General features: G+C 38.7%; 2 protein-coding genes and 1 long non-coding RNA gene across 3 annotated transcripts; 1 reads left to right on the plus strand and 2 right to left on the minus strand.

The window, feature by feature from the left end:
* Positions 1-45: 45 nt before the first annotated feature.
* LOC134670564 (uncharacterized) lies at positions 46-7725 on the plus strand. Its single transcript, XM_063528371.1, has 4 exons — positions 46-114; positions 2261-2429; positions 6748-6841; positions 7356-7725. Exons 1-4 carry the CDS (start codon positions 50-52, stop codon positions 7691-7693), a joined length of 666 nt encoding a protein of 221 aa, XP_063384441.1. The 5' UTR covers positions 46-49; the 3' UTR covers positions 7694-7725.
* Positions 7726-8430: 705 nt separating this feature from the next.
* LOC134670565 (uncharacterized) lies at positions 8431-9616 on the minus strand. Its single transcript, XM_063528372.1, has 2 exons — positions 9239-9616; positions 8431-8521 (listed from the first exon to the last, which is right to left on the minus strand). The coding sequence occupies exons 1-2, from the start codon at positions 9529-9531 to the stop codon at positions 8509-8511; spliced, it is 306 nt and encodes a 101-aa protein (XP_063384442.1). The 5' UTR covers positions 9532-9616; the 3' UTR covers positions 8431-8508.
* A 2187-nt stretch (positions 9617-11803) lies between these two features.
* On the minus strand, positions 11804-22617 carry LOC134670567 (uncharacterized). Its single transcript, XR_010099089.1, has 2 exons — positions 22469-22617; positions 11804-12288 (listed from the first exon to the last, which is right to left on the minus strand). It is a non-coding gene; the product is annotated as an uncharacterized LOC134670567 (long non-coding RNA).
* Positions 22618-23481: the final 864 nt, after the last annotated feature.

The following is a 23481-nucleotide window of genomic DNA, read 5'->3' on the forward strand; positions in this document are numbered from 1 at the left end:
CTTTATTAATTACTTATACGCTATTTTCAGAAATCCCAATAATATAAAAATGGATTTCTCAACAACAGTATCAAGCGATTACCAATGGCCCTTTCCAAAGCCCATCATAGGAAAGTAAGTACATTGCGCCTACAAGTTTTCATTAGCAATGCTTTTATAATGTAAATTACGACCATAGTTTAATAGGCGCTACTCTTTTACGTTCCCGTTTATATTTACAGAAAATATCTAACTCGAAAAAAGTTTCGACTTCTATTCTGAACAACATTTCCTTATCAAGGAATTAATGTGGTTTATTATTTTTAACACAATTCTAGTAAACACGCATACAGACCGCCTAACTATTGCCATGAAGCTATATTTAAAGTTATTCTCTAGATCCGTGCAGATTGTTTATATACCTACGAGTAGGTATGGGTGGTGTAACTGAGGGCCTACCGCGAACCACGTTCGACGTGTTGCCTCTCTGTCGCACTTGTAAATTCGTACGTAAGTGTGACAGGGAGGCAACACGTCGAACGTGGTTCGCGGTAAGCCCTCTGGTGTATGCACATCAAAATGTTATTAAATAGGTAAGCATTCCCATACCTAGTACTTATTTAAAATGTACTAGCGTCATAAATTGCTATTCTTCTCACGTTCGCACCTCCATTTTTAGGGTTCCGTACCCAAAGGGTAAAACGGGACCCTATTACTAAGACATCGCCGTCCGTTCGTCCGTCCGTCCGTCCGTCCGTCCGTCCGTCCGTCCGTCCGTCCGTCCGTCTTTTTTTTTTTTTTTTTTTTATTATGAATGGGCTTACTCATGGCCACAGACTAGCCGAGGCGTAGACGTGGCCTACGATGGAGCGAGCTCGCCCAGAAGGTGCCTGTTCACTCTTGATTTGAAGGTTGCCGGGTTATAAGAACACGGAAATATAGACGCCGGCAGGGAATTCCATTCCTTGGCAGTTCGCATAAGGAAAGTAGAAGCAAAGCGCTTCGTGCGAATTGGTGGAATATTTACCATGTAAGGATGGAAACCGGCCGTGCGTCTAAAAGTCCGATGGTAGAATGGGGACGGTGGTATAAGCTCGTGTAGCTCTTGGGCACACTCCCCGAAGTGCAGCCTGTAGAATACCGACAGGCTGGCGACTTTCCGCCGATGGGCCAAAGACTGAAGCTTAGCCGTTAGCTTCTTGTCGCCAATCATCCTCCTGGCTCTGCGCTCCACTGAGTCCAAAGCGGCGAGTTGGTATTTAGCTGAGCCATCCCACAGGTGGCTGCAATACTCCATACACGACCGGACTTGAGCTTTGTAAAGTGTTAGAAGCTGTCCAGGTGTGAAGTATCGCTTCACCTTATTTAGGACGCCCAGCTTTCTGGCCGCAGTTTGAGCTTTAGACTCAATGAAGCTGCCGAAGCTGAGGACTGAACTCAGCTCCATGCCGAGGAGTTCCAGACTGTCGGCAATAGGTACAGAATGCACCCCGGAAAGAAGGAGTCAGGTCGAATGGACTCCGTTTTGCGGAAAATAGACACGTCTGCGTTTTGGAGGCATTGAACGTGACCAGATTGTCATCACCCCACTGGGAAACGAGACTAAGGGTCAAGTTCATTCGCTCAACCATGGCCTCTCTCTGTGAACGTATATCCTCCCTGCTGTCCCCTGCACTAGCCAAATATCTTTCAACAACCGTACTGTCATCTGCATAACCTACAATGCTGGGTTGCAGCATGTCTGTCTGTCACCAGGCTGTATCTCACGAACCGTGATAGCTAGACAGTTGAAATTTTCACAGATGATGTATTTCTGTTGCCGCTATAACAACAAATACTAAAAACAGAATAAAATAAAGATTTAAATGGGGCTCCCATACAACAAACGCGATTTTTGACCAAAGTTAAGCAACGTCGGGAGTGGTCAGTACTTGGATGGGTGACCGTTTTTTTTTTATTTTTTTTTTGCGTTATGGTACGGAACCCTTCGTGCGCGAGTCCGACTCGCACTTGCCCGGTTTTTGGTTTTTCTCTAAGATTCCCACGATACAGAACAAAATACAGCTGAGCCTTAGTGAGGAGATCACTGGTAGTATTTTTATTGAAATTTCTGTATTTCTTGAAATAATATATTTTGAATTTTTTCAATATCGGTCCTATACAGCGGACGAAATCGGCGAGTCAAGTTGGCGTTGGCGTCCTGATTTGATCGGACAATTGAATCAGATTGGCGAAAAATTGTCCCATCTGGCCTGGGCTTCAGTTTCACGTATCTTTCTAGACCATGCGAGCCGCCGTCCCCGGACTCGGCGCCGCCGATGCGGCCAGCGCCGGTGGCCCCGTACTGCCACTGCGACGCCCACTCCTACTCCCCGAGGGTGCAGCAGTACCAGCAACTGCTGGAAAAGGAGAAGAAGCTGTGCGAGGACTATGAGCAGCTGCGGAAACAGGTTGGTTTTACAAATTTATTAGTTATATGTTAATATATTTCTCCTTTTTAGGATTCCGTACCTCAAATGGAAAAAACGGAACCCTTACAGGATTACTCGTGCGTCTGTTTGTCTGTCCGTTTGTCACAGCCTATTTTCTCAGAAACTACTGAACCAATTAAGTTGAAATTTGGTACACATGTAAATTAGTGACCCAAAGATGGACATAGTTTTTTTATAATTTTAAAATACATAGGCTTGAAGTTAATCAAGAAAATAGCCAAAAAATGACCATTCCCCCCTTTATCTCCGAAACTACTGGGCCTAAAATTTTGAAAAAATACACAGAATAGTTCTTTGCCTGTAGTTGACAGGAAAACCTATTAGAAATGTGCAGTCAAGCGTGAGTCGGATTTATGTACGGAATCCTAGAAACGCGAGTCCGAATCGCACTTGGCCGGTTTTTTTTCGTACGTACCACATTATTACAATTTATGGTTTATTAGTTATAGTTTGTCAAAGGATTGTCTCATTTCAATCAGAGAGAATCATACTCTTCCATATAATCTATCTTTGTCTTAAACTAGCACTAGCACCCAAAAGAAAAGGATGAGTATAGTTTTCCTGGTTCTTACTGACTGACAAATTGGTTTGACCAAGTATATGTTTAGTTTTAAAAGTTCATGCAAAAGCGGTGGGGTATTTTATTATGCAAACAAGCATATATCCCGCTTGACGATAAGCTGTTACTGTAGTTTATTTTTTATTTTATTTTAATCTTTATTGCACAATACATATTGCTCAAATAGTGGACTTAATGCCTTAAGGCATTCTCTACCAGACACGCAATTATGTACTGTGACAGCAATCAGCGTCCTACAGCGACCAACGGGGGTTAAAAGGTTTTTAGGGCAGTGTTTCTGTTTCCGCACAATAAAACCCTCATCTCAGCGATAATACAATAGTATTTTATACAATCGTGATATAATAGAGAGCTTTTCAGTCGAGTACCGTGTTTAGGCAACGAAGCTTGCTGAGTTGCCTAAGTCAGGTACGAGATTGAAAAGCTTGATTATATCACTATTGTATACAATACTTTTTCTACGAGCCAACATAAATAATACTTTAAACTAGTAGAATCATACAAACAAACCAAACCAAAAGTATACACAGCTAAAATACGCAAGTCCCCGCGATACCTTCATACTGGTACGCGCCCCCGCCGCCGCGGCCGGCGCGTTGGTCAACGACATCTTCTCGTAACTCATGAGGCCCTGGTACTTGCTCCGCGCTAAGTTAAATTTTTAGACAATTGTTTTCTCGATTTTGGCCACCGTAGCCTATGGAGACTAACAAGCAACACTAAGTGGTTTTCGTAGTCTATGGATGTTGCTATTTTAAGGGTGTCACATGCGCGTTCCTGATTTATGAACCAATTGTTTCTACTATACAACCTAAAATAAATAATTAATTTGAGCTTTGGTTTTGTTTCGTCCTGTTGATCGCGGAGAGCTGTGATTGGTCAATTATTAATTAAATTAAATTAAATTAAATAATTATTTATTTCAGAAATTAAATTTCCATAATATATTAGTAGCTTATTATTATTACTCTTAACCTATGTTAGTGACTACCTATGTTATGTACTTTATTTAGATTTAATAGACATGTAGGCTACTCCAGTACTCCCAGAAAGCGCCATCAATCCTGTCTGCTACAGTGGCTAGGAGACTGTTGGCGCTGCCGCGTACGCGCCGCACCAGCGACGCCACCCGCTTGCGCATGATGGCGTGGAAGCCGTCGGTGCGCGCCTCCGCGAACATACCGCTAGCGCTGCAATAGCGCGGCAGCCCCAACAGCATCCTAAAAGCGTTATTATATTGGACGCGTAGGGCGCTGTAAGTTTTTTGAGTAAAGTTGATCCATAGGCTGCAGGTGTAAAATGACTGGCAGTACGCCTTAAAAAGGGTGATTTTAACGTTGCTAGTACACCTTGCGAACCTACGAATCAACATATTACTTCTTACTGCCAGCGCCCTACGCTCCCTTTCCACGTCTACGTCATCTTTTAGCGATGCGGTTACCCAGTGTCCCAAGTACTTAAATTCTCTTACTACTTTAAGAGGAGTGCCATTCAGTCTCACTGGAGGTAACATTTGGTCGTCTAATTGGACTGTTCTTCCCCTGAAAACCAGCAGCTCGCTTTTAGAGACATTGTACTTGAGACCCTGGGCCTCCGCATACCGCTCACAAACACCTACTAGTGTCCTAAGGGCGTCGATCGATGGGCTCAGCAACACCATGTCGTCCGCGTAACTGATGTTATTTACGAACGTTCCATTTATTGAACATCCGACCATAGTGTTGCTGAGCTCCTCGATCAGCCGATTGACATATAGGCTGAAGAGTCTGGGCGACGTAAGCCCCCCCTGCCTGACCCCGCACTCCAACCTATACTCATCGGATAGCGAGCCCGCCCACTTAACGACATTAGTTTGGTGGCCATACCAAAACCTGAACAGTTCCACCAATTCCCCGGGTAAAGACGTCTCCTCGTACAGTTTCTGCCAAAGTCTGTTATAGGACACCAGATCGAAGGCTTTTGAGAGATCAAGAAAACACGCAAAAACTGGTGTTTTCCTGTCTGAGTAATATCGGACAGTGTGCTTAAGACAAAGGACTGCCGTCTCGGTGGATAAGCCCGGCCGAAATCCAAATTGTGCGTCATGAAGCACCGTGTGCTTTTCCAACTGTTTGTCAAGCACACTGTCCAACACCTTTGCTACAATCGTAGCCAACGAAATGGGCCTATAATTTTTAATGTCCGAGGTGTCTCCTGTACGGTTTTTGATAATTGGTACTACCACGGTTCTCATCATGTCGCTCGGTATATAAGTATGGCTGACACAGAAGCTGAAGAACATGGCGAGTACTCTAGGTAAGTGTACCCCTGCATGCTGCAGGTGCTCAATGCTAAGGGAGTCGTGTCCTGGTGACTTTCCTCGCGTCATGTTCTTCACCACCGATGCCACCTCCTTAGCTGTGATTCTCACCAGCGGCCCCGAAGGCACACACCTCGTTGGAGGTGAGCCCCCGCAGGGCCCCAAGGGAGACTCAACCTTGAAGTGCTTCTGAAACAAATCAGCTATCTCCTTAGGCTCGCTAACACCCTCTACACTCACAGGGAGGCCCGCCCTCGGTCTCAATTTATTGGTTTGCTTCCAGAAATTTTTAAAATTTTTATTAGAATGGTGTGTAGCTAAAATGTCCATTTTAATTTGCTCTGCATTGTTCTGACACCATTTTAATTTGTCCTTGAAAGCTTTCCGAGATGCAATCATGTTCATATAGGCAACCCCGGCCCTTGGCTTTCCACACATGACCCAATTTTGAAACCCAAGCCGAGCCTCCGCATGAGCTTGACGTACATGTTTGTTCCACCCTACCACATGACGCTTCTTACTCGATCCCTTGTCAATATAACTATAACTAGCGGCATTCCCGAGAGTATTAATAATATTCGCGTACAAGTTGTCAATATATAACCTATGCTCAGTATTATTACATTTTATGTCACTACATTCGGTAAATTCAATTGGAAAATCGATATATTTAAATTTTTCATTGCAATAATTCTCATATAATGTCAATTGTGCAGCGTCACGCTCTCCCCAAATAATCCTGTTACATACTTTATTATTATTCTTAATATAAGAAATCTTAATTCAAGAATTATAGTCGACGAGTAGGAAAATAATTTATTATCATAAAAGTTGTATACATGTGCAGAAAAATATCTATTAGGCTCCAAACTAGGCTGAGCCTGTACCTTGGAAGACTGCGAGAGCGATTGACAACTATGTTCAAAGTAGGTACAGTGCTTAATACTAAAAGTAATGACTAATTTTGAGTGTGTGTGTGTGTGTGTGTGTGTGCGTGCGTGCGTGCGTGCGTGCGTGCGTGCGTGCGTGCGTGTGTGCGTGCGTGCGTGCGTGCGTGCGTGTGTGTGTGTGCCAGAAGATGAACTATTGAGCTATGTAGTTAGGTTAAGCCTTCGTTGTCAGTTTTTCCGTTTCAGCATAAGATAAAGTGTTCAACCAATTTGTTACTTTGATTTTGACATTGTGAACGGACAATGATTCTAGTCTATGGAATTAGAGTGGACCCTTCAATATATTTAGATACCTCAGTTTCACTTGAGGGAACATCAAACGCCCTGTTTCGCCTAACAATCTATTTTATAGTTTGTATTTTTATTTTATTTCTAGTTTTAACTTTAGTTTTAATATTGTATCCAGTATTAACTGTATTGTTAAAATAACAATCTATTTTGTTGCAGATGATAGACGTTACAAATGACATATTGGACCATCCATGCGACGATTTGGACAGCAAAATGACAACAATATATAAATCAACGTACCAAAAAAGATGTGAGTCCTAATTTTAACATTTAACCAATTGATATTTAAAATAGATTTACTTCCCAACCAAGCAACTTTCTCAGCTTGTACATTCACCTGCAATAATATTTTACACAACGAAGACCGCAAAAATATCTGACACGATGTTATTTGTAGAGCCATAAAAAGCTTGTCACATATCACTCGTCCTTGAGAAACATAGTGTCACTATACAAAGTTAAGAACCATTCGAATAGGGACGTTGTTCCATTTTTGAAAAGTTAAATTTTCAGGCACAAATCATTTTGTATAGTGACACTATGTTTCTCAAGGAGCGATATTTTTCTCGAATGGTAACATATTATTGCAGGTGACTGTACAGTCGCCATCAGATATATCGGAGCGGCCAAGGTGTTCACAATATCTGAACACGCACTCTAAATCCTTGACAAGAGAGGCGTGCTCAGATATTTGTGAGCGCCTTGGCCGCTCCGATATATCTGATGGCGACTGTACAACTCAGGATTTTGATGTATTATTACAGCATTCCCAGTAACAGAATACAGAGCAATAATGGCTGCCTCCCAATCACCCGCCCCTATCCCGATGGAGAGCAATCGCCTCGGAGTCCTACGCTGCTACAAGGACCCGACCAACTTCTCAGAACCCCCGCCCGTCGTCAGGCCAACCATCGAACCGGCCAGAGAAGTTCACACAGGAGTCTCACCCAAGTCCTTCCAGATGTATAACGCGGACTTCCCGGGGAGGACAGAGTACCAGGATACTTACAGCGCTTCTGCTAAGGCTTGCTGGAGGTCGATGCAGAGGTATAGAGAGCCTATGCCGTCCACTAGGAGACGGGCGGATGATACGTGCGTGTAGGTTTTGTTCAAGCAATAAATGTTAGGGAAGACTAAACAATGATTTTTCTTTTGCAACGAGATTTTAAAGATCTACCTATAGGCTAAGTGGTTCTTTGTGTGAAACGTAGAATACAAATACATACATGCATACATTCAGACTGGTGGCCTAGCGGTAAGAGCGTGCGACTTTCAATCCGGAGGTCGCGGGTTCAAACACCGGCTCGTACCAATGAGTTTTTCGGAACTTATGTACGAAATATCATTTGATATTTGCCAGTCGCTTTTCGGTGAAGGAAAAACATGGTGAGGAAACCGGACTAATCCCAATAACGCCAGGAAGAAGACATGCATACATTCAGACTGCTTTAATAATAATATACGATAAAATATTCTATCTATTATAGGTACAGTCAGCAGCAGAAGTTGCTAAGCGGGCGAGGTGTTCAAAATTACCTTGACACGCTCTTATTTATTCTCATGACAATAAAGTCGCGTCAAGATCATTTTGAACACCTGGCCCGCTTAGCAACTTCTTCTGCTGACTGTACTTACCTAGTTACTGCAAAATAGTAACTAAATCTTAATTATTTTATTAACATGTCCCTACTTAATTTGATATTTTCTGATAGGTGCCTATCCTACACCTGCGGGTAAGCAACTTAGCATTATATTGTTCGGTCATAATTTAAAATTTAAAATCACATACTGTCAATATTTTATTTATAATTATTACAAATACTTACATTAAATAACTAACTCATTGGAAATCAACCGCTACTGGTAATTGATAGCTTATCAGCTTGGCCGGCGAAACACAGCTGGTATGTTGTATGTTCATCTCAACATCCTGGAATGAACAGAGGGAGTCTGTATTAAAATATAGACCTTATTATCAAGTTATTTAGTCTAAAAATAATAACTTGATAATTACCGAAGCTAACTCTCATGTAGATAAAGGCTTTTTGTAGAAAATCCACAAAGAATACTTAAATTAAGTTCCACAATGAAGGCCGCAAAAACATCTAACACGATATTATTTGACACCTTCGAAGAGTAACATTTATGTAAAGAGATTTTTTTTGTTCCGAGTAAATTGGTTTGTAATGTAATATGACTTATGACTTATATTATTATAATATACCTATATTATTGCAGGTGACTCTAATTCAGTCTCTAATTAGATTCGGGTTCGAGTCTTCTTGTTCTTAGTTAATGTAATTTTATTACAAACCAATTGGTATCGTCTTGGGTCGTCCCATTCGTTTTTCGTCAAGTTCTTAAATTAAGTAGTCCTATTCTGCTTTCGTCACTCATTCTACATTTGTCACAATCGTCGGTGGCTTTCAATCTAGAATGAGTGACGAAAACAGAATAGGACTAATTTAAGAACTTGACGAAAAACGAATGGGACGACCCAAGACTATCGTCTTCCAACCAATTTACTCGGAACAAAAAATATTATCAGTGTCTTACATTTGTACATAGAACCTCTTTTTTGAGATTCATATAAGTATGTGCCTGTTTCCAGACCATTACAAAAATAAGCGACATCAATCATACTTACTCAAGTAACGCTGTGACCATCCCAGAAAACATAGGCATAAATTTCATCAACGTCTCATAATATCGGCCGGCAAACATCGAAACCATGTTACCCACCAAAAACGACATATTCTTCAGCCCTTCCTGGCTCATGGCCATTTGTCTGGCTATTTTCAACAGACCCAGTATCCCTTCAACTATAGATTTGCCCATCTGGTATCCATTTGACTGTAATTCATCAGAAAGTACGAAGCTAGGGCTAGGGTTGTATTCGATCTGTCCTGCATTTTCGTCTTTGGTTATTGATTCTTCCATTTCTGCTGAGAAATCCTCGTCGGATATATTGCTTAGAGAAGCTGTGTAGACTGTAGCGATGCATAGAAGGAAGATTGTTCTCTGAAATTGATTATGTAGTTTTAATGCGTTGTAGATGTTGCAGTCAAAAGTGTGAACTGGTCATAAGAACTTTTAACCGACAAAAACAGGCAAAACTGCTTTCGACTGAGTATGTTGGTCAAAAGTAATTTTACCTGAAAATCATATCTATTTCTGGCAGCAGTTTCGTTTTTAGGGCGTAGCAAAAAAAAATAACCCTAACCTACCTATCTCTGGGAACAGTTTCCTTATTTGGGCGTAGCAAAAAAAAAATAACCCTAACCTACCTATCTCTGCGAGTACTTTTGACTGATAGTAACAGTCACAAATACTATTAACCAATGATTTTCAGGTAAAACTACTTTTGACCAACATGCTCAGTCAAAAGCAGTTTTGCCTGTTTTTGTCGGTTAAAAGTTCTTTTGACCAGTTCACACTTTTGACTGCGACATAGACATTGGTCAATCCTTAAGTCCTGAAGGTGAGTGGGTCTAGAATGGCCCTACGTTGTTAGCGTTGTCGGAATTATTAATTAGGACACTTTTTGTCGCTCTTGGCATCCAAAAGGGTTAGAATAATTTTGAAAGACTATTTTTTTATTTTTATTTATTTATTTTATTTTATTTTATTTTGTAAGGAGTACCAACAGCTATTTATTTATATTATTTACTACTCGACTATGGTAGGTACCAACATATATAATTTGAATAGCATTTACATTTGGTTCATGGCCGGGGTCGGTCAATGATGTCCATTTTGACAATGGATTGATTTTTATGGGATCGGCAAATTCATTGTGTTATGCTCTGCATTGAATTATACAAGTAGTTGAATTCAAACAAAATGGCAAAAAAAATCAATTATTGTATAAGTAGGTACCTAGAGTCTAACTTTGCACCAAATTGGGGGACAAAGTGGGGGAATGTCATGAACTCATGAATTATGATATTACCACCTTAGGTAAACGTACTAGTGCTCGACAGGCTAATGCCCAATATACAGTATGTGTCTGACCATTGGGGCTTTAATTCCAGGGCTTGATTTTACTCGCTAAACTGAGTTACTTTTACTATTGGGACCAACCCTAAAATCGGGGATTTTTTTTTGGATTTTCCATAGAAAATGTCGACATCTGATCAGCCAAAATGTATGATATAGTAAAAAAAATTGGGATTTCGGGGTTGGTGCCATAATAAAAGTAGCTCAGTTTAGCGAGTAGAATCGTGCCCTGGATTTAAAGCCCGATGGTCAGTAACACCCTGAATGACACCTTGCTGTCACCTCTATTGACAATGACTTAAGTGTCAAGATAACATGTACTGGGACCGCGTCGAGTACCATTACGTTTACCTTATTCATTATACATTTTGTTTAAATAAATAACTCACCTGTATTTGTGACATTGTACAGCAAAAGGTACCTAGTTCGTCGTTCCTGTTCTGGTTAAGCACACTTGTCGAAGCTGAATGATGTCAGGACAATCCATTATGCATTTTATAAAGCTTAAAATCCACTTTCTAAGCTTAAATGACCTAATTAAAGTAACTATTGATAAGATGAGAATAGTTAATTAGGTAATACTTTCTTACTAATTATATAATTGAAAGTATTGTATCACTAATTGACTTATTAGGTGTGTGTTCTAATTGCATAAATTATAATTTGTGGAAACGTAATGTAATTGGATTTTATAGTAATTTAATACGTCATTATTTAAAATATTGATCTCTCTTTATTTATCTTTCGTCTTAAGTTAGGTTTGTTATAATATTAATATAAAAGTAAAATATAAAAACACTTACAAAACAATAAAAAATACATATAAACACATTATAAAAAACCTAACCTAGGGTGCCGCCAGCAGCGGGGCAAGGCCCAAGCTACCGGTGGTCAGGGCTGCAGAGAGAGGAACCGACGTACTATCCGCGCCGTGTCCAAGATCACCGCCTTCTGCATCTGTCCCTTGATCCAACCACCTAGCGACTATTATTTATTCTGTACAACATTCAAGTCTTAATGTGAATTATGTAAGTACCTATGAATATCAGAATTCCACTAACCCGGGGTAAAGCGGTTAAACCTGGAGTTACCATGGTTACCAGTACAATTTGACACTGGGTTAACAGTTTAACCGCTTAACCCTGGGTTAGGTTAGTGGAATGGTGCAAGTAGGCCTTAGTTAAGTTCACCATAGGCAGATAAATGAAACAACTTTTAAATTTATTGATTTTGTCTATTAAAAATATAAATATTAATTTACACATAAATATTTTCACGGACATATGGTAACTTATATCAATTATATAAATTTATACATAATTGAACTAAAGCGGGACTTAAATCTTTTATATATTTTTTGAGCTCCGCACTAAACTGAGTGATTACCGCGAACAACGTTCGACATGTTACCTCTCTGTCGCACTTGTAAATTTGTACGTAAGTGCGACAGGGAGGCAACACATCGAACCTGCGTTATAGCGTCTCACATATCTAAATCTAGCCATCCTACTTGTGTCATAAGTATGTAGTTATTAGGTAACTATACTTTCTGTAGTCGTCAGACACATTAAGGTTCGATGTACGTGCAGTCTCCGATGACTGTGTGTGGGTGTCGGGTTGCAGGGACCTGTGCCATGGCAGGAGGCGGTAGCCTGCGACGCTGGTTGCTAGGATTGTGACGCACAGGGCGAAAAGGACCTGGAACAAATGTAAGATGATGTTAAAATAGAATTAGGTAATTGATATTAGAATAAATAATTATAGCAAAATATTGGTTTGTAAGAAACATTACAGGTTTAACATTTTATACTAGTTATGAAAAAAGATGGCCAAGTGCGAGTCGGATTCGCGTTTTATGGGTTCCGTAGATTAGGTACCCAATTTTCAACAATGTATTTTTATATGTGAAACGCGAGTGAATTGCCTTTAAAAAACCCGTAGGGGTCGGATCAAAAACTAAGTAATTAGTCCGACTCACGCTTGACTGCATATTTCTAATAAGTTTTCCTATCATCTACCAAGTTAAAAGAACAATTTTGTAATTTTTTTTCAAAATTTTGGACCCAGTAGTTTCGGAGATAAATGGTGGGCAATGGTCAGACAGACAGACAGACACGAGTGATTTTATAATGGTTCCATTTCTTCCTTCTGAGGCACGGAACCCTGAAAATGTCATTTAGATATTAAATACGAAAAGAAAACCTAACACCGAGAGTGAAGTAAAAATGTTTTCCGTTTAAGCGCAGTATTTCATTCATTCATTGTTTTATAACCATCAATAATCGTAGCTATTACGGGCGGTGTATGAACCGCTGACGTTTATCGAGCCGTTTCGACCTAATCATAATCAATTGAGACGTAGTCGTGACGTGAGTCATGCGAGACTGGCATGCCATGTGTTTCACAGTTGACTTGGAGGTTAATCTAATTTAGACACTGAATCACAGAATAAATAATAGTACTAGGTACAGAAGACTCACTCTCTAACAAAACGCGTCTGTCACGATCAGCACAGATATGGCCGCTAGGTGGCGACAGCGCCACGCGCGGCTTATGGCAAACCCCAAAATTGGGGTCGAACGGATGGACTTTTAGCTACCCTGTAGCAAAGCGACGAAATCGCGGAGTGAGCCACGCCTGACTGAATTTAGATCAAAATTGTCATTCCTGACCGGCTAGCATCAGTTGCGTTCTCGCGCACGAGTTCATGTTTGGAGTCGCGCTATAAGTTTGAGTCGCGCTCGAGAACGAAACTCATGCTAGCAGGCCGCGTAGCCAACATGCCAGTCGCTCACGCTCCGTAGCGATCGAAACGCAACTGTCACTGTCGCACTAATATGGAAGAATGATAGAGAGACACAAAGCGTTTCGTTGTCGAAGCGATAACGATTATCATCATCTCAGCCATAAGACGTCCACTGCTGAACATAGGCCTCCCCCTTTTTGGGGGGTGAATGCCATAATCGCCACGCTTGGCAGGCGGGTTGGCGATCGCAGTCGAATATACCGAATTTGAGGGACGCTTATAATTATTATAACGATTATAATCTTGGCTAGGCTGGCAGGTCTGGCGGTCTAGCATAAGTTGCGTTCCCGCGCGCGTGTCCATACTTGTTCAGGCCTGTGCACACCGGCTTGCGTGTGCGTGGCGTGCACGTGTGCGTGCGCTAAAATGTTAGAGCCGCACACGCACACGTTACGCAAGCGGTGTGCCGTCTCTCATAAGAATCTGTATACTACAACACCGCACGCGCACGTACACGTCACGCACACGCATCCGGTGTGCACAGGCCTGAAGTCGCGCTAGAAGTTTGAGTCGCGCGCGAGAACGCAACTCATGCCAGCATGTCTGTTCTGGGTACCTAGCTGGAGGAGTGGACAGCATTCCACCTTTATTTCTTTGCAAATATGTGCAACATACATACAGGCCAGTTCGCATGTACACTGACATCAGAATTATAACTGAATAATGTCATTTATCTATTGTGTGTCGCCTGTGACAAATGCGACAATACATGTACGGACAAATACAAGCGAAATGCACGATAACTACATGACATCATTCAAATATCATTCTGATTTCAGTGTAGGTACTAGTTAACTATAAAAAGTAGTAAAAATCCTAAATATCTCCGCGGACCGAAGTTGCGATAAGTATTTCAAGTTGTCTTTAATCGGTATTAAGATTCCATAAAATAGGTTCGAAATGTGCGGCATGTCACCAAGGTCGTATCACGAGTATGAGTGTCGAACTGGTTAGCAATGTTAGCACGTATAGTTGTTAGTAAACAACGAGTGTAAATGGAATATGAGCCAAGACATATAATGACATACATATTTACGGCCTGATTCAAAATTTAAGATACGTGAAAAATTTGCTTAAGATACGACATGGATCGGATATGTCAGTGTCGAAAGTGACGTTACTTCAAACTTAAAATTCGAATCAAGCCGATCTTCTTTGTGGTCGTGACCTCATGTCTGAGGGACGTGACTCCTATGGGTTATTCTTCCTATCACTGCTCTCCAGACTTCTCGATCTTCGGTCATTTGCATCGTTGCTTGGAGCGGTCTGGGTAATATTTTGGACCACATCTGACCATCTACTGGGTGCACGCCCTCTACTCCTTCGTCCATCAATAAAAGTCAAGTCGAATAGACTTGATCAAAATATGTACAGTCAGCAATATCTGCAAGCGCTACTACAGTTTTTTTAAAGAAAACCCCACAGCTTCTGATAGATTCGCCCTATGTTCGTCTTATAAGTACTCTAGAGTTAGATCAAGATAAGTTTGCAGCGATTTTGATAGCACACGCACACAGTGCGAGTGTTATTAAACGTCAAACTTCAAATTCATTAAAATCAGAGATGTCTGCAAGCGATATTAAAAAAACCGGATAAGTGCGAGTCGGACTCGCCCACCGAGGGTTCCGTACTTTTTAGTATTTGTTTTTATAGCGGCAACAGAAATACATCATCTGTGAAAATTTCAACTGTCTAGCTGTCACGGTTCGTCAGATACAGCCTGGTGACAGGCGGACGGACAGCGGAGTCTTAGTAATAGGGTCCCGTTTTACCCTTTGGGTACGGAACCCTATAAATTGTAAATATAAGTTTTAAGAAGGTAGGTACGAGTACGATCGTAAGGGCTGAGTTAGACGATGCGAGAACTCGCATGCGAGTTTCATTACATTGCGGGTTTTGATCGGTCGGTTGAATTGGACGTAACCAACAGTCCGCAATGTAACTAAAATCGCTGTGAGTTCGCGCGTCGTCTAAATCAGCAATAATACTCAAGTATAGTAAATTCTTGCAACCTTAGCTAAATGCTACAACATCATTTTGGCACGCGTCGTAGGTACTCTCGGTCACGTTCATTGCCAACGAACATGCCTATTTTAACCTTTTAACCGCCAGCAATTTTTGATCGAGCGTGCTCGTGTCGCCACCGACAGTAATTGTACCACGCAGAGTAAGGTTGGCATAGTTACGGGAGTTATAAATGTGCTGTAAAAACCAAATCAGATCTTTGTCTTATTTATCAGACTGTGGCGAAATGAGCTGGATATGTAATGTCTTATATATCAGACTCTGGCAGTTAAAGGGTTAATATCCAATTACCTATAGTTTATTTGCAAATCTTTACCTAAATTAAGAGTCACACAAACAATGGTACCTTTTGTCGTGGAACGTCATATATATTTACTATTTCATATCTAGTGAATCTCTAATTCATTTCCCGAATCGTGCCGTTTATCTAAGTCTTCGTTGATAGAAATTGTAATACAAAAAAAATTATATATGTTTTGCATACAAGCGCGCATTTGCTATATGTACTTCAACCTTGCCAATTCATTTAGGTAGTAATCGTGATAGCAAGCGGTTTATATTAATTATATTCATCCGGTATCGGAACGCTGCTAATTACTATTAATTTGATATTCGCTTGCGCTTATATGTGTGTTCGTATCATAACAATAACAAATTAAGTGGGAAAAGATATATAATTTAAAATAAAATATCAAAATTTCACAATAACATACCCTGTCCTAAGAGCTACACAATTTTGGCTACGGAACCCTACGGAAAATATTTAAAGCCTGACCGGTAATATACCGGGTGTGGCCTGTAACTCGAGTCAATAATTAAAACATAGATTGTACTCATCAAAAGGTGACATTTTTGTTCAACAACTTTTAAAAATTATGAAGTATTTAGACTCCCCATTTTTTCATACAAAATAAATATTGCCTTCATTGGATGCCATCGCCACGCCATATTATTGTGATTGACGTTGCTTGTCACGCCTTAAACAAAACAAAATTCGCAATACATTGCGTCTTAGAATAAACTTTAAAATGTATTAAAAATCAAACCACAAGTTATTTTTAAAAGTCGCTGAATAAATGTTGGTCAGAATGAGGAGTACAGCCTACAGTTTAATTTTTTACTCGTATTACAGGCCACACCCGGTATGATCATTGTTATTCTCATGTATAGGGTGATAATTCTGTATAGTAGTAGTATTACTTCCTGTTATTTTCCAACAACATGGCGCGTGATCATAATTATATTCCTGGCCAGGCTTTAACCATACTATCGCGAACCTCTTTTAATTTTTTCACCACACTAGCTCGGAAAGCCTTAGATACTTTGCGCTTCAAAAACTGATAGCAAAGTTGCATTTTATTCACATGTGAGGCAAAGTAATCAAATGCAAATTTTTAGTTGTTATGTGTCCTGATTGAATTGACTTTTAAATGATGATTTGGGATGATAAATATTTAATAACATTCATTTGGATTTGATTTGGTTTGATTGTGTTTGATATTTTACATTTAATATTTGCTTCGGGTTGGTGTGGTGAAACATTTTGTGTTTCACTCGGGGGCAAATTTTGTTTAACCCTCGTGCTTTAAAACCCTCGCAACGCTCAAGATTCCATTTCTCGAACCACTCGCTACGTTCGAGGTTCAATTATGGAATCTTTCGCCTGCTCGGGTATCAATATTAGCACGAGCGGTTAAACAACAACTTTGCCCCCTTGTAAAACAAATAACTATTTTCGGTGACAAAGCGTCACTTATCAATACACTCGTCTCGTGTTGCCACTTCAGTGTGACCGTGAACTACTGTTGATTTCGGCACCCATTTATGACTGATATGATTCTTGTAAGATAAGTTTACAATTTAATAAGGTCAAGTGATTTAATCTTAAGATTAGGTAGGTTAGGTATTGATAATGTACGGAAAATCTTCGTGACATTGACCTCATATTTCAAAATCTCTGTAAGTACTGCAACAACTGCAAGTTTTGTGTTATTATATTTTTTCAATATTTTATATGAGCTGCTAAGAAAATCGTTTACTATCGAATTAGATTAAAAAACGGTTTATAATAAAACTAACAGAATCCTAAAAATAATAAATCACGTGGCTTATTTTACTATTTACTACTCACTATTCCTAAACGTAACACTTTATTCACATTTAATCAGACAATATTGTCTATTAGAATTGATTTAATATACAGTATGTGTCTGACCATGGGGCTTTAATTCCAGGGCTTGATTTTACTTGCTAATCTGAGCTACTTTTACTATGGGACCAACCCTAAAATCGGAGAATTTTTTTTGGCTTTTCCATAGAAAACGTCGACATCTGATCAGCCAAAATGTATGAAAAAGTAAAAAAAAAATCGGGATTTTGGGGTTGGTGCCATAATAAAAGTACCTCAGTTTAGCGAGTAGACTCGAGCCTTGGATTTAAAGCCCCATGGTCAGTAACACCCTGTATAATGTGTAATGTTTTGAAATTAGTCCGTCTACGTCTGTTGTAACACGGTAGTTACCTAGTATAAACATCTAGGTACACAGGCTTTCTAAATGTGAACATCAGGTAATCTCTCGGCTAACTCTAACATAATACGTTGCCACATAAAAGAGTGGAAATATAAGTATAAACGTTATTATTTCCATCATCATCATTGGCCACAGTATCTTTGCAGATGATAGTTGCAGCGACTAAAGAAAGTATTTTGAGGAGGTAGTCTACAGCCTACATCGACTGCGATGACTGTATAGACCAATGGCCGATCGGCACTTCTTGCCACATCTCAATTATTTCTATAAGAATTTAATAAAATATGTTGCAACTTCCCCACTCCTTACCAAAAGTTCGTACTAGATTTTAAAACATAATAATAACACTAGATTGATCTGACTATACTTCCATCGCTACGGAAATACCAAAACCCTCTTATAAGCAGAAAAACTTACGTAAATCATAACTCCTTAGTCGTCCTTAAATAAGTATGCAAATAAGTTTAAGGGGGCCATGCTTAAGAGGCCCACTGATTAACAGTGCGCCGGACGGTATCGGCCTGTCAGTTGTTCGGAACTGTCAAAATTTTGTTCTAACTACAGGCCGATACCGTCCGGCGGACTGTTAATCAGTGAGCCCCTTTAGTAGGCGTACCTAGGTATTACGTGGGAAATTAATTAAAAGTGATAGAATTAAGTAGGTTTTAGTATAGAAGATAACGGTATAATCATACGTTGTAGGTATACATGACGCTAAAACCAGAATCTACCGTAGTCTGTGTATTTGCATACATATTATTAACCCGTTTGACCCGCGGCCGTCACGCAACTTCAGAAAAACTAGTAGCAAAGATTTAATAATAGTAGAGAGAATAGTAGAATGCCTTACTATCGTATGTTTGAAAATTTTAACTTGATACAAAAATATTATGAATTTATAAGAAAAATACAAATCTACGTCCAACTACTATACAGGATGAAATTGGTATGGTGACTGACCATACTCTGAGGGGTGGATAAGTATGTAGGTCTTACGTACCTACTAAACAACTTTTACTATGATATTTACATAAAATAAATCTGCTGTTCCATTATAGAAAACATTGAGTCTGATTCACCAAAATGTATGAGACGGCAGTTTTTTTGCGATTTCGGGGTTAGCCCCATAGTAAAAGTTGTTAAGTATGAGTATTGACCTACATATTCACCCCTCAGAGTTTGGTCAGAGTTAACAATTTCACCCTGTATATGTATTACGAAAACTAGCGAAACTTCGTGTAAAAATAGGAAAACTGCATATGTTCTGTCAATTCAGTCATCGTAAGATTTTAAAATGAATGTTTTGATTATAAAATAGATAGGTACCTACTTCATACACACAAACTCACAAACCTCGATATAAATGTTATTGTAAGAAGATATTATACAAATAGCCAGTGAACCATAGAGTAATATTATACATATATTACGTAGATATCCACTACGACATAAGTACATAACTCGCGTTTTGGTAAGAAAACTGATATGTACAGTCGCCATCAGATATATCGGAGCTGTTGAGGTGCTCAAAAATATCTGAACTCACGCTCTAACACCCTAACAATAGAGGCGCGTTCAGATATTTGCGAGCACGTTGGCCGCCCCGATATATCTGATGGTGACTGTATGGTGTAACCACTCTTTCTCTACTTATTACTCTATGCAATAAACTGCATTGTGAATACCTATTTAATACTTATGTAGGTACTTAGGTATTACGCGTAGGGTTGCCAGATGGTCGGGATTTGGCGGGATTCTCCCGATTTTTAGCATGTGTTCCCGATTCCCGACAAAGTGTAAACTGTCCCGAAAAACAGCTTCACGTTATAAAACAATAATTTCAAGTTCCGAACTGTCGTCGAGCGAGCGAGCTGACGTAGTGCCAATAATGTAAAATGTTGTTGTTTTTAATACACTTACTTTAATTTGAATGTTTTTTTTTTCCCGACTTTAAGTCCCAAAATCCCGAAAAAATTATATTGTTTCCCGATAATAGCGCCTTTCGATCTGGCAACCCTAATTACGCGTCTACGTACTTTAACATAGAACAAAGAATATGGACCCCTATTCGACAAGCGACGTTTGACGTATCGTGTTGATCTCCCGTTGATGTGGGAAAAATCATAAGTTCTCGAATACGTACAATGTCAAAATTTGACATTAACAATCCACAGTTAGGGTGACAAGCAAACCAAACCGAACCACCCTTAGTTTAGAGTGGAGTTTTGGTTGTACCAAATGATATTATCCACCGTTGATAGAATCAACACTCAGTATGCAATAAAATCAACTGTTGATTTGACGTGGATGCGAAATCTGACAGTTGTACATGTCGAATTTAGTCCATGCTGTTAAGAATAAAGAATACTATTCCTTAGAGTTTCCAGTTAACATATGGAATGCATACAAATGATTGTACTTAGGTAGTTTGTTTTTATATTAACTAACACGTGAAGCTATTCAAAGATAACGGAACGGAGATCATCTCATATATATTAAAACTGATACCATACAGTATATCAGCCAATAGATAGCTAATAGAACATAAGACCAATTAATTCTAAGTATAATATTGAATGACAAGTTAAAGCTGATAATAATTGGGCAAAATTGTTGATACCTTTATAATTTATAACATGTTATACTTTTTACACAAATTTGACAATAAAACATTATCTTATCTTATCTTATCTTAATTAAATAAATAAGTAAAAAAATGTTTAAAAAATTCCCTATATATATATGCGTTTCTTCGTTTCTTCGCATCATATTTAGCTCCTTTGTTGTGTTTAAAATATCATGAAAAAATCTGAAAATACCACTGGAGGTACCTGTCTAGAATTATCAAGTATCATGCAGTTATAGTTAATTAGTATTAAGTATTTTCCTCATTTAGTTACTTTAATTTCTTTAGCCTATTACTAATGGAATCTACAAGTTTTGTCAAATCTGGTGCTCAAATATTCAAGGACTATTACTTATACAATATATTATTTTAAAACAATAGAAAAAAGTAGGTATATATTTATTAATTGATTTAATCTTTATTGCACAAAAGAAAAATCTTATAGTACAGTCATCAGCAATAGTATCTTACACAACTAGGGCCGCAAAAATATATGACGCGCTCTTATTGCGCTCCAAATAAGAACGTGTCACATATTTTTGCGGCCCTAGTTGTGTAAGATACTATTGCTGATGACTGTACAAAAGGCGGACTTAATACCATAAGGCATATAATGACCGAAACCGTAATAAAATAATTGATAGTTAAAGTTATAAACCATGCTGAAATAAATTAACCAATTAATTTCGTTCCGCACACGATTTCTATATAATTTCATTTTCGCAACTAGATTGCGACTGAATCGTACATTCGATTCGTGTCTACAATGTATTTTAGTGTTACTTTTACCAGACTTTTACTTTTACCACCACCGTAATAACCACTCATCTCTTTTTTGATAAGATCTTTCTTTATACATTACGCAAGAAATTAATATCGTCTTTATATCATGACTGTTTAGTTTTTTGGTACAGGTATAGAGTTAAGCAGGCCACCGACGAGCCTTCCAAATGGATGCCGTTACAATGGATTCATCCAAATGGACGGCATCCTAATATTAAACATTGTACGTTTTTGACATTAACGGACCGATTTTGGATTGCAGCCACGCTATTTGGACCTTTAGGTTCGGTTGCAATAAACCACCTGTCACCGTTATATTATTAGTAAATGTTTATAAAAATATTTATTAGCAAAATGGTTATGGTAATACCTATCTCAACTAGGTATATGTTTTCATTTAAGAATTTTATCGACACACCTAAATTTTCAATGTGATTGTGTGTATAAAGGTAGGCTCCATAATAGGTATTTTTGCAACACCTACATTTTCGATTACTTATTTCTCTGTTTCTGCTACCCAAAAGTTGTCTGGAAGAGATCGTTCTTTAGCGATAAGACCGCCTGTTGTCTGCCTCTACATTTAATCAATTGTTCTTTTCTTTTGTATCTTTTTACTGAGGTCTGCCAAGAAAGAGTATTCTATCTAGAGGTAATTCAAATATCGAAATTATTAAACTACGGAGCTCAGCTGTAGTAAATATTGTTCTAATGGTAAAAATATTTTTAAAGCACTAAAAACTTATAAATTAATGGTACTTAATTATAATTATGTTTTACAGAATGTAGGCCGTTTTTACAGAAAAATATAGCTTAATGACATATAACTACATAGCATTAGCGAAGATTTCCAAACCGGTATTCTTAACTACCGTTTATGTTTAGGATAATCGTCAGTTAACTACTTATAATACACGCTAATACTTACAGTAAAATAACCATACACTTATTTACTATCTAATTGACCACAATTGACTTAAAACCACATACAGGAAATTGCACTTAGCAATTTATACTTTAACTACATTACGTTAAAGTATAAATTGCTATTCTACTTACTAACGAGTTTTTTTAAACCTGTCCAATTTCGAATATAGAAAATAGACTCACCGTTCGGTTCATTATGTTAACGTCACGTCACTTCACTGTGTAAACACGATTGTTAGCATGATTTGTTTATATTGTTCACGTTTGTTTATTGTTATGTTTACGTGCACGCGTCCGTCCGTCTACGCGCTCACATGGGGAATGAGATGAGGTCCGCGTGCTCGGAGATTGATAACATTGCTATTTTAATATACATATGTCGTCAAATAGGATAGAAAGGGAACGTGTTTGAGGTCATCGACATTATAGTTCGTTTTTTTTAGCATTAGAAAGAACTTGAAAGAAGGTAAGCGATCTTGGAATGTCTTTTAATTGAAAAACGCTTTTTAAAAATCAATAACTATTACTTATGAAAGCAGGAGAATATAAGTAATCGTATTAGATTCATAATTGTTACGTATTTGCCGTAACTTATTTTTAAAATGTGTTTTTCAATTAAAAGACACATCAAGATTGTTTACCTAATTTCTAATGCTAAAAAAAACGAAGTATAGAGTGAAATTTGGAGTTAGTTTTTATATCCTAGTTCCTCGTCAGTCGCATAAATTTCTTCAAATTAGCCTTGAGTGACGCTACACTCGCTACAGAAATGTTTAAATTTTCACGGAAGTTTAATCAATTTCTTCCACTCATTATTTGATTAACGTTGATGAAGGGCCGTTACGAATAGCAATAGTACATTATTGTCGAGGCTCGGAAGTAGCTACTTGCAGGCTGAGGATTCCTATTAAACGGACGACCTTGGGAGTCCGTTTAATTGAATCCGAAGCCAACAAGTAGCCTTTCAGCCGAGTCATATATAGTGCTTTTCTCAAAAATGGTGCAAGAAATATAAATATCATAGAAATATTTTACAAAAGCAACGTTCTTACATATATATTTTGACAGAAAAAAACCCTTGCCGCCTTTTTATTTTTTTTAATAAAAAACTAGAAGTGTATTTTTCTGCCAAAAATAGAATAGAATAGAAATACTTTATTTGGTGTAAAACATAAAACTTAACCTATAATACATCT

Source organism: Cydia fagiglandana, chromosome 14 (assembly GCF_963556715.1).
Source record: "Cydia fagiglandana chromosome 14, ilCydFagi1.1, whole genome shotgun sequence".
Classification (NCBI taxonomy): Eukaryota; Metazoa; Arthropoda; class Insecta; order Lepidoptera; family Tortricidae; genus Cydia; species Cydia fagiglandana.